Here is a 12338-nt window from a genome sequence, read left to right as displayed (position 1 = left end):
ACCAGAGGATCCATCTCTAATATCTTACCCCTTTGGATTTGTTTTTACCTTTTAAATATTAGTTACTAGTAGTTTTATGAGTCTGACCTAAAACAGCAAAGTGATATTTTTCTTTCTTTTCTCTTCCTCTTTTAGAATTAGAAAATATGTGCTTATTTTAACAAATGCAAACAATACAGATGTTTGTAAAATAAAAAGTGAAAGTATAAAATGTAGAGTAAACATTTTCTCTTAATTTTCTATCCTCCAAATTCCATTTCTTCAGTGATCCCTTTTAAGTTTGATGTGTAACGTTCTTTCTAGATATATATATATATAGACATATATTTATATATAATTTAAAAAGTAAAAATCAGACCATATTAATATATAACTGTCCTGCAACTTACTCTTTTTCACTTAGCAGTTTATCATGGACGTATTTCTAGTAGAGTTATTCTCATTAGTAGCACAAAAGCATTCCATTATTTAATATACTATGATTTATTTATCCATATATTAATGAATACTTAAGTTCTTTCAAATTTTTTATTGTTAGAAAATGCGCTGCCAGAAACATCCTTGCCATATTTCTTTACACACTTGTGGTAGTATTTTATAGGATAAATTTCTAGATGTGGGGTTGATTACTGGGCATAGGATAACACACATTAATATTTTTGGTAGATACTGAGTGTTTGCCCTTTTGATACATGGAGCAGGGGTAGTCTGCAGGGTTTGGGGCAGGAACATGGACCTCTAAAGTCTGGCTGAGGGTCCAGCATGGTGGGCATTTGTCCAGTGTGTTCTATGGAAGTAGCTGGACTTGGAGCATCAAGGAATCTTCTACAGGATAAAATTATATCACATTCAAGCTGGTAACAGGGATGTTATCTGTGGAGGTGAAAAGACAACGCTCTTGCTAGATCAACTTCTGTTTTCAGAATTACGATGGCCAATGGTAATTCTTTCAGTGAAAATGAAAATTAATACAGTTTCATTGACGCTTCAAACAGAGCAGACAGATCCTCTTCTGACTGAGGGCGTGGTGCAAGCTTGGTGACCCTTTCCTGAAACAGTAAACGAAAAGAATTACTCAGGGCTTTGCAAAGACAGTTTGTAAAAGCTACGAGGTATGTAAATTAACTCAGTCATGAGAAACAGTGACTTGACAATAGTCATAGCTTTAAAAATCATATTTCTTGTTTGCTTCTTACTAGCTGATTCCCAGCTCAGAAGTTTATCAAGTGATGCCTCTTTCCTGCGAAGTTTTCAAAGCCATTACTCTTGCCTGAGGTCCTGAGAATAGCCTTCTGCTCAAATGTACAGAACCAAACCAACCTCAGGAAAAACACCTCCTACAATGACCAAACCACGCCAGTCTGGTGCCCCTGCCAGGCTCTCCCTGTGTGGAGGGCACTGTCCCAGGCACGTGTGCAGCCAGGGAAGACAGAACGGGGTCATCCTTGGCTTCAAAGACCGTATATTTTGCAACTTGGACTTCATGTATATTACAAAGGACTTCACTAGGACGTTAACTTTCAGGCTATGGGCAGCAAGTGACTCTTTTAAAAAAAAAAAATTAAGGTTTTATCTCTACCTTCCCAAATGAATTCAGTGATTTCCTTACTTTCTCCAGCGATTATTGAGTCAAGTCAGCAAAGACACCAGCACCTCCTACTGCTATTGACACTCCCATCAGTGGCTCCTTAATCCCCAAATTTCCAGGCCTAAATGAAATTAAGAAACGTACCAGTGTTTTGGTTGCATGTTTGTGGGTCTCTGGGTCCGTTATCTGTGATGAGCACCTGTGTGGGACAACACTTGGTAGGAGAGCGAAGCTCCATGGGGCAGGGCTGTGCCCAGCGCCCCACGTGGCAAACAGGTGCTCAGTAGTTACTGGTTGGATTAATAAAGATGATGGGAGGGGGGATATTGGCATCTCAAGATTCACACATACGAGATAGGACTCCGACTCCCCCATCATTCTCCCCATAGCAGCCAGAGTGATTTTTCTGCATTGCAAGTTTGATCACACCATTCCCTTGCTTAACACCCTCTGATGACGTCCCACTGCAATTAGAACAAAACCATGTCCTCTAACCCCAGCTCTGACTCTTCTCCCACCCGCTCATCTCACTTAGACCCCTGGTCCCCCTTCAGTCCCATGAAAATGTGAATCTTCACCCTATCTCAGGGCCTTTCCTCTCTGCTTGGAATGCTTCTCCCAGATCTTCACCTGGCTGACTCCACCTCCAATCAGAGGCCTTCTCTGACCACATTCGCTGGATTTCCCACCACACTGTCCCATGTGAAATCACTATCCCATTACCCAGGTTTCCTTCAGACCACTAATCATTATCTGAAATGATTTCATTTGTATCTTTTTTGTAGATTTGATTAGATGACCATTGTCTGTCTTCCTCACTAGAACGTAAGCTCCACAAGGGAGGGAAGGGACTTTATTTTCTAAACTGTATCACATACAATTCATGGTATATAGTAAGACATCAGTAAGTATTTGTCAGGTAAAAGGAAGAATAAAAAGAAGGAAGGATGTATACAAAAATTAACTTTAAACGCACCTAAATGTAAGAGCTAAAACCTTAAAACTCTTAGAAGAAAATGGGGAAATATTCATGACTTTGGGTTTGGCAATGATTTCTTGGATATGACATCATAACACAGGCAACAAAAGAAAAAATAGATAAACTGGACTACCTCAAAATTAAAAACTTTTATGCATCAAGGAATAGTAGTGAAAAGTTGTCTTTTCACTACTAAGAGAGTGAAAAGACAACTCAGAATGGGAGAAAATATTTGCAAATCATATATCTGATAAGGGATTAATATCCAAAATATACATATAATTGCTACAACTAAATAACAAAAAACCCCAAGCAACTCAACTCAAAAATAGGCAAAGGACGTGAATAGATGTTTCTTCAAAAAATATATATAAATAGCTAATAAGCATGTGAAAAGATGCTCAATGTCATTAGTCATTAGGAAAGTGCAAGTTAAAACCACGAGTTACCACTTCATACCTATTAGAATGGCTGTCCAAAAAATGGAAAATAACAAGTGTTGGTGAAGATGTGGAGAAATTGGAACCCTCGTGCATTGTTGGTGGGAATGTAAAATGATGCAGCCACTATGGAGAATAGTTTGATAGTTTGTCAAAAAGTTAAACACAGAACTACCCTGTGATCCAACAATTCTATTCCTTAGGTATAAACCCCAATGAAATGAAAGCAAGGACTAAAACAGATACTTGTTCATTGATGTTCACAGCAGCACTATTCACAATAGCCAAAGGGTGGAACCAACCCAAGTGTCCATCTGCAGATGAATGGATGAACAAAATGTGGCCTTTCCATACAATGCAATGTTATTCAGCCATAATAAGGAATGAAATTCTGACACATTTAGGACATTATGCTAAGTGAAGACACAAAAGGACAAATACTATATGATTCCACTTACATGAAGTACCTAGAACAGGCAAAGTCACAGTGATAGAAAGTAGAACAGAGGTTACCAGAGGCTGGGGGAAGAGGAGAGTGGGGAGTTGCTGTTTACCATTTAGCAATAGAGCAGGGCTGCTTTTGGGGATGATTTAAAAGTTCCGAAAATGAATAGTGATTATGGTTGCACAACCCTGTAAAATGTACTTAATGGCACTGAGTTGTACACTTAAAAATGATTAAAATAGTAAATTTTATGTCAGGTATGTTTTACCACAATTTAAAAAAAAAGAATGGATGGACAGATGGGAGAAGGATGGGGGGCAATGCTGAAGAGGATGGGCGAAGCCAAGGTAAAGCTTCATATCCCAGCACAGACCCTAAAGAATTCTGAAAATCCATAGCAAGGCAGAGACTTGTTCACGGTGACTTATGCGCACGTTTGTGGCAGGGTGCAGAACGGAAGTTCGGTATTTGCTATGGCCCAAGTTGCCACATTATTCTGTTGATAATGGCAGAGCGTCTTATCTGATGAGCTCAAGCACCCTTAAAACAACCCCGTTCATCTTGCATGAAGTAGTCCAGGACTCTCAGCTCAGGCCAAGCTGAGCTGAGTTTCTCTTTCACATTTCTAACCCCCCAACGATTGGTTCAACAGGGGCAAGGACGTAAAGTTTGTGATATATACTTGCACGTATCACTTGTGCCATATAAAAGCCAGCCTCTCAGGATTCAGATGTGTTCCGCACTGCTATTATTTATAGACACGTAAGACCGAAGGACAACTGATTAACATGGGCAGTGAAATAAATTCAGACTACTACTTTTAGCACATTCATAAAATAACATTTTAGCAGGCCTGTCTGCCAGGGAGTGGAAGTGCTCATTTCGGTAGACAGCTCTCCTCAGTAATGAAATGTTTTGATGGGAAATGTAAATGTTTCTTTCCAGAGGTTTCAGAAATCCAGCTTGGAAGATTAATTTATTCGTGCCTGCTCCCCGAGCAGCCCGGCTATGGCAGTTGGAAACCTCTGTACACAGGGCTGCTATTTGCTGCCACCAGTATGGGCTGTGGTGTTTGGTTAAGAATACTGGCCTGGTTGTTCCAGAGAAAACCGATCCCTCTTTGCTGAACATAAAAGAAGCTTTATCAGATGTTGACTGCATGAAATATCCTTTCTGGTGATGTTCTTTGTAGGAAGAGTCTATCCCTCTCACCACCTTAAATCCTGTAATACTAATAAGTGAAGATTTGTCTGCTGCATGTGTGAAATTCTGAAGTTGCCATAGCATTCCTGTAAAATGTTCACTAAAAAAAAACGAAACAAAAACCCAACAGTAGTTCAACTGCAAAACAGACAAGCTTATTTCCAATATGCCTTCTAAAGTCCTATGAATATTCCCCCCTTCCCCATACCTGCATATAAATCTGTCATATTGACTTCAAAACTGAACTAGTGCCAGTGAATTAAAATTAACTGTGTTTCTCCTAATCGTGAAAACATGATCAAAGGAAAAAAAGGCAGCATCCACCTTGGGGCTGCTTTATGAACATAGCTTGAGGAAATCCTGGTTTCCTACTTTATAGACATGACTTGTATTAGAAAGATTCAATTTACCTTGCATCCTTTGTGAAACTAAGAAATTAGTTTTGTCTAATTAAGGTTCTGCTATCTGTGATTTCCCAGTATGACATGTGCACTGAGGCATTCAGAATGATACCTAATTAACTTGCTATTTTAGAGGATGGTCTCAAGTGTTAGTCTGGATCTGGTGCTGTTTGGAGCAGCTTTTGAAAGTGGAAGCCTGGGTACAGTAGAATTAAAACCGTCCACACCTGCCAGTGTGTGCTGATGGCTGGAAGATGCATTGCCACAGCAATTAAATGGCCAAGAATATCATCCAGTTTGATCTGAAACTCATGAATACCATTCTTGGAGGCTGATAAACACATCTGCCTGAACATTTTCCTGGGATACACAAGCAGAACCTTTCAGAGGACCCCCTGAAGAGCGGACACTCTTGCTGGGACTATGCTCTAAGAGCCAAAGGCTACATCAAAATCGTGGTGGCCGCTTGGTCTCTGGTATTCCTGGACAGGCTTTCATGGCTCCTTTTCATTGGCTGAGTCCTATTAAGTCTAAGGAAATTGCTCAGAAACAAGGACAGAAGATTTAAGAGGAGAGGGTTGCAGGAATGTGCTCCTTTAAATGTTCACTAGCCCGGGTTAGGTGCTATAGAAGATAGATGAGCAAAACAGACAGGCTCCTACCTTCATGGAACTTTAATAGGTTTTGAAAAAATGATGGTGATGGTCATAGTTTTTATTTAGTCCCTTCGACTTACAGGTTAGGACTGTGGGTTAGAACTGGTGTCTCTGGTATACTGTGAGACTCCTCTTTTTCTCATTCATTTATGTTTTTGGATGCAACTGAGCCCACTGGGCCTGACCCTAAATCAGGGAAACTCATGGCCCGTGGGCCATGTTTTGTTTGTACATTGGGAAATCAAGGAATTCAACACAAACATCCCAACTGCTGATTTTTCTTAAAAATGCAAGTTCTACCGACACTGGGAACTGAATTTATGGTTGGTGATAATAAACTGTAGCTGAAAAGCTGCTCACCCAATGAGATGGGTCGTGTGCTTTCCAGTTCACCAAAGTCCCCACCATTCCCTAGTGCCTTAAATTACTGTGTTCATTGCTATTATTTACCTTGCTCCTATGGACAGATAAGTCTGTGAATCCAATCCACACAAATATTATCTTATGTGAGTGGTGAGGTTTTCAACATTCTAAGTACTTGCTAAGTAGGGAAGAAGCCAGTTTGAGGCCTTTGCTTAACCGAAGTGGGCTGAGGGAAAAGCACTGCCACTTGTGGTAAGCAGGATGCTGTGTGAGTGGATATTCTAGCTGTTAACTCTGTTCCAACGTCAGGGATAGATACATGAATGCCTTAATTTTGGGGAGAACTGCCTTATCCTCATAGTGTTTGTTTGTTGTTGTTGTTTTTAAAATAGAAGTATAGGGCTTCCCTGGTGGAGTAGTGGTTAAGAATCTGCCTGCCAGTGCAGGGCACACGGGATCGAGCCCTGGTCCGGGAAGATCCCACGTGCCGTGGAGCAACTAAGCCTGTGCCCCACGACTACTGAGCCCATGCACCACAACTACTGAGCCTGCGCTCTAGAGCCCGTGCTCTGCAACAAGAGAGGCCACCACAATGAGAAGCCTGTGCACCGCAATGAAGAGTAGCCCCCATTTGCCGCAACTAGAGAAAGCCCACGCGCAGCAACAAAGACCCAACGTGGCCAAATAAATAAATTTTTAAAAAGTATAGTTGATTTACAATATTGTGTTAGTTTCAGGTGTATAGCAGTGATTCAGTTATATATATGTACTTTTTTCAGATAATTTTCCATTATAGGTTATTACAAGATATTGAATATAGTTTCCTGTGCTATACAGTAAATCCCTGTTGCTTATCTGTTTTATATAGAGTAGTTAGTATCTCTTAATCCCAAACTCCTAATTTATCCCTCCCCCTTTCCCTTTCCCCTTTGGTAACCATAAGTTTGTTTTCTATGTCTGAGTCTCTTTCTGTTTTGTATATAGACCCATTTGTAATGTTTTCTAGATTCCACATATAAGTGATATCATATATCTGTCTGTCTTTGTCTTACTTCACTTAGTATGATATTCTCTAGGTCCATCTACATTGCTGCAAATACAATATTTCATTCTTTTTTATGGCTGAGTAATATTCCATTGTATATATACCACATCTTCTTAAGCCAATCATCTGTTGATGGGCACTTGGGTTGCTTCCATGTCTTGGCTATTGTGAATAATGCTGCTATAAGCATTGCACATATCTTTTCAAATTAGAATTTTTGTCTTTTCCGAATATCCTCATGGTGTTTAAGTGACCCTTGCCTTTCGCATTTTTTTTTTTTTTTTTGCGGTACATGGGCCTCTCACTGTTGTGGCCTCTCCCGCTGCGGAGCACGGGCTCCGGACGTGCAGGCCCAGCGGCCATGGCCCACGGGCCCAGCTGCTATGTGGCACGCGGGATCCTCCCGGACCAGGGCACGAACCCGTGTCCCCTGCATCGGCAGGCGGACTCCCAACCACTGCGCCACCAGGGAAGCCCGCCTTTCGCATTTTGGACAGGAGGACTTAGTGAGTGCTCTGGGCCTGGTGAGCATGGTGTCATCTCCTGGCTCTGAGCTCTCTATTTTATGGTGAATTACAACAAACAGGGTCTTGGCCTGTTAGGCTCTGGTGCTATAACACAAGGGTATCTGATCCTAAATGGAAGAGAGGTCCAATGGGGGATAAACTCTTTTCATGAGAACCTTGAGAGGGGAAACTTTACATCTATTATAATTCTACCATATAAATGATAGCTGCTCATTTTAAATTCTTTTTTTTTTCAGTTTAAATTCTTTAGGAGCATATAAATAAATGAAATAAGACTCAAAGTGACACAAATTAAGTATACATATATATATGTATAAAATATATAATCTCCCAAATATGTTTAAAAAGTGATTTTGTAATCATCTTAATTTAAAAGCCATGTCTATTCTTCACAAAATAGTAGAATTTGTAACTCTTTATAATGGAAAATAATATTAGTGGCCCTTTTGGAATAGCTTCACATAGTTTTATAGGGGACTCTTAAAAGAGCAGAAATGGAGAAAAGGGAAATTCTGCTATACTCAAGATAAACTTGGTTGTTTTTGCCTTAAATTTTTATAAAGGATCCTTTCATTACATCGTCAAAGCTTCACGTAAGCCACAGTTTAATGGAAGAATATAAAGGCGAGGGAGCCTTGGCCCCTTCCCCCTGGGGAAGGGGTGAGCTGCTGCCTGGTGGGGAGAGACCTGGGTTGTCATCTTCTTCCCTAAGATGCCCCAAATGGACCGTGTCTCCCCTGGAGCCTGGTGCTTCTTAGAAGGCAGTGAGGATGGGCTGCGTCTCTTACCTGGGGCAGTGTTCCTTTCACTAATGCGGGGATGTCAGCCTTGGAGTAGCCAATGGCAGCTAGGCCATCATCCACATCCAGATCGAATAAGAATTTCCGCAGCGTGTCTGCCAAAACAGGCCCAGCATCTGGGATCCTGGCAGTGCGGGTGTCGGCTCCTGGAAGACACAAAGCACTGACTGTAGAGGGGAGGAAGCTGGCCCTGGGTGTGATTCAGTCACAAGGATAGCTGAATTCATAACCTGCTGCCGGCCCCTCACACTGAGGACAAGGGCACCGCTGTGCCCCCAGCCGGGAGGCCGGCTCAGCTGTCAGCCCCGCAGAAGACAGGCCATCCTGGGAGCCCCCAGAGCCTCCATAGAGAAGTCGGAGAGCGGGGAGGAGGGGGCGCTAACTTGGCTCTCACATTTCCAGTGGGCTGCTCGCCCTCTGTGTGGTGGGAAGAAGAGAAACGGCCCAGAAAAGAGGCACAGGAAGGAGACCAAGAAAGAAGGCTTGTGTTTGGATGAGGAGGAATGAGCATCTGTAGGAGAAAACACAGCTTATGTAACTTTCAAGGCTTGGAATTTGCTGACATCTAGAGGTCTACACATTCAATGTCCTTTCTCAAGGTGACAGCTTAGGAGGAGAAGAAAAACCCTTTGCAAACACCTTGTGAGACAAGGATCTACAGAAGTTCAAAAAACTCCAACATTAACTGCCAAAAAGGAGGAAAATGACAAAAAATGGATTAGGTGTGGCCAGGGAAGGAGTATATTTCCTCTCTCTAGCTAGAAAACTTTTTTGGACTCTGTTGCCAAAGGGCAGGTCCCTCTAAATATATATTATGCAACCTGTCAGGCAGAATTAAGAATAAGGAGACTCTTAGAAAGCAGTATTTAACATGTAGATAATAATGATATCGGTGAATGAGGAAGAAGGTTGCCAGGGATTGGAGATTCGTAAGGGCAGAATTTAAACATAATTACTAATTAATACACAAAAGCATAGAGATGTCAATCTGGAAGAGCCAGGGGGTTCTGCCCTCAGGTAGGGTGGCAGTGAAAGTTCCCAGATGAAGGGAATCAACCCTAAACCCTTAGCACGCACGCCCCCATCTATTCTGGTTGGACACAGTCATCGCCGGGACGTGCCGCAATCAGAAGGTAGCATTATTTATTTATTATCCAAAATGCCTCATGCTGTAGTCCAAGTCCACTTTCTCTGTATAGGTCAAAAAGAGACTAGAAGGTATGGTTCACTCCATACTGAAGTATCTTATTAAATCAGTTTTAGCCTTTCTGTTCTCTGACAGAGACCTGTTTATGTTATCCAGGAAAAGGTATAAATAGAACCAGATACAGAGCTAGTTGGGAGAGCAGCTGGATGGAAGGTAAAACTTGCCCGACAAGGCCAGTCTGTATTACACAGCGGCAGCTCAAATATGGATTAAATGGAGGGTGACACATGATACGGGGTTTATGAGGTTCTTATGTTCCCGGGATTGCTGCCATCCAAAGCTCCAGGTTTTCCTATGAAGTGTTTTAGAAAAAAAGAGAAGGTAGGAAAGAGAATACATTGGTATAAAGCTAAGACAATCTAAGATTACATAGGGAATCAAAATATTTAATGCCATTTGCAACAACTTGGATGGACCTAGAGATTGTCATACTGAGTGAAGTAAGTCAGATAGAGAAAGACAAATGTCATATTATATCATTTATATGTGGAATATAAAAAAAGGGCACAAATGAACTACAAAACAGAAATAGAGTTACAGATGTAGAAAACAAACTTATGGTTACCAAGTGGGAAGTGGGGGGAGGGATAAATTGGGAGATTGGGACTGACATATACACACTACTATATATAAAATGGATAACTAATAAGGACCTACTATATAGCACAGGGAGCTGTACTCAATACTCTGTAATGACCTAAATGAGAAAAGAATCTAAAAAAGAGTGGATATATGTATATGTATAACTGATTCACTTTGCTGTACACCTGAAACTAACACAACATTGTAAATCAACTATACTTCAGTAAAAATTAAAACAACAAAAATATTTAATGGCTAAATATGGAATAATATTAACCAAAGATTCCTATGCAAGAGGAAAGTACCGGTAGTTCCTCTGGCCTGGGTTTTGTCTAATAGAGGCCTTGCTTTCTCAGTAGTTTTGTTGGTGGCCTGGAATGTTAGGTTTAGGCTCTCTAAAGTTTTCCCGTTTACCATACATCTAGCCTACTATTTGGGCTCCTGCCTGTTTACGTATTTACAAAGGGTCTGAGTCCCAACATAGAGCTGAACAATATCCCCAGTCCAAAAGGGAAAAGGGATACAAGATCCTTGGAAAAGTAGGCACCATGTTTCTGGCCGTACATGCCGGGAAACCTAGCAGTGGGAGGTGGAGGTGAAGCAACACATTCGGAAGGATATCTGTGTCATTCCTACCTTCTTGGAACTACTCTCTCCAACGGCTCGAGCTAGAGGAGCATAATGCAGTTTTCTTTTTAGCTTTTCCCTTTCTAAAACAAGTAGGGGAAGAGATGTTTTAAAAGTTAATTGAATACTTAAGTTTCCTTAAAAGAATTCTTGTATTAGAAAAATAACAATATTTTACTTAACACTAAAGCGACCCTAAATATAACTGTATTTCTTGTAAGATTTAAAAGGCACTGTGAGTATATTATTATAGACATTATTTATCCTAAAAAGAAGCAAACAAATTCTTCTTTGGGGAACTTTTTATAAAGTTTCTAGTTGTTTAGGTTCTCTATAACTAGGAACTTACTGTTACTTCCTGATTTAGATTCATTTTTAGTTCCTATTAAACAAAACAAAAACCATATATAACATGAATAGTATATAAACAGTTTCACTTTCCTGGGGGACGAAAACAGTGGAAATATTATTACTGTAAACTTAATGTAAGCAGCACTTGGTTCCATTTCATTGCTGATAGACTCTTAGAAACACAAAATTACAGAATTTTAGTGCTAGATAGGAATTTGAGCAGGTCACTGACATTTTATTATTAAATTATCCCAAGCAATATTTTTTGGTATTATTCTTTACGGTTTATCTTCAGAAGCATCCTAGGAAATGCTCCACATATGTGGGTCACAGATTTATGATTCATGGTTCATACCCAATATTTCTGCCATCTCCAGGTGGTGCTCGGGAGACATCTGTGCCGTGAAAGTGAACACTGCTGGGGAGGTGAGTACCACAGAAAGGCCATGAGGCTGGGGAGAAAGGAAACATGGTGACCGACGTGGCAGAGCCAGTCTTCAACATGCGTATTCTAGATATTAAATTACTTTACCTTGTACTCCAAGCAATCAAGAATTGACAGATACGTTTATGTCAATTGAGAGGAGTCTAAGACGAAATTAAAGAATTGATTATGATTTTACCACCAGTGGGTGATCCACATTATAATCCTTTGCTTTATATGTCTTCACTAAGCCTGAAATTGGGTAAGACATTCCATGGCTAGAAAAGAAAGAAAGTCCATATGTTGACATACAGATATCAGAAATTCAAGTTAACAATACTCTATGGGAGAGCCTTCACAGTCTCTTGACAATATTATTAACCCACAAAGTTAGACATTCTGTTTTCTTTGATTCCTATGGGGATACATTATTATGCAGTTGATATTTGGTGCTTTCATTCACAAAACTTCTGAAATGTTAAAATTCAAATGCTCACAGAATTGTATGCCGTTAAAAAGTATTGATGCTTAAGTTGCTGGCCAAGCACATTGGTTAAGCTTATGATCTTGAAGAAATCAAGAATTCACTTTGAAGTTTCTTTAATAATCTTCAGGGTATGCATTTCCTATCTTGCTCTGCACTGCCTTGGCAGTGTGTTCCTTCACAAACTGAAGATGTCGGTGGGAATTTTATGAGCCA

General features: G+C 40.5%; 1 protein-coding gene across 14 annotated transcripts in view; it reads right to left on the bottom strand.

Annotated features, from left to right (window-relative positions):
• Positions 1-514: 514 nt before the first annotated feature.
• Positions 515-12338, bottom strand: part of ADHFE1 (alcohol dehydrogenase iron containing 1) — a 33408-nt gene continuing 21584 nt past the window's right edge. For 5 of the 14 annotated variants that reach the window (XM_060127797.1, XM_060127801.1, XM_060127805.1 and 2 more), the window contains 4 exons: positions 11838-11916; positions 11570-11666; positions 8436-8593; positions 515-1049 (listed from right to left, as the gene is read on the bottom strand). In XM_060127797.1, the coding sequence (XP_059983780.1) occupies positions 966-1049; positions 8436-8593; positions 11570-11666; positions 11838-11916 (418 nt within the window). In that variant the 3' untranslated portion in view covers positions 515-965. Of the gene's footprint in view, positions 1050-8435; positions 9947-10872; positions 10947-11212; positions 11246-11569; positions 11667-11746; positions 11917-12338 lie in introns of those variants that run through there. The other 9 variants (XR_009536389.1, XR_009536385.1, XR_009536387.1 and 6 more) reach the window with 9 other exon arrangements.

This window comes from Lagenorhynchus albirostris, chromosome 17 (genome assembly GCF_949774975.1).
Source record: "Lagenorhynchus albirostris chromosome 17, mLagAlb1.1, whole genome shotgun sequence".
NCBI lineage: Eukaryota > Metazoa > Chordata > Mammalia > Artiodactyla > Delphinidae > Lagenorhynchus > Lagenorhynchus albirostris.
Note: the sequence above shows the minus strand (reverse complement) of the source record. Positions and strands in the feature narration are given on the sequence as shown.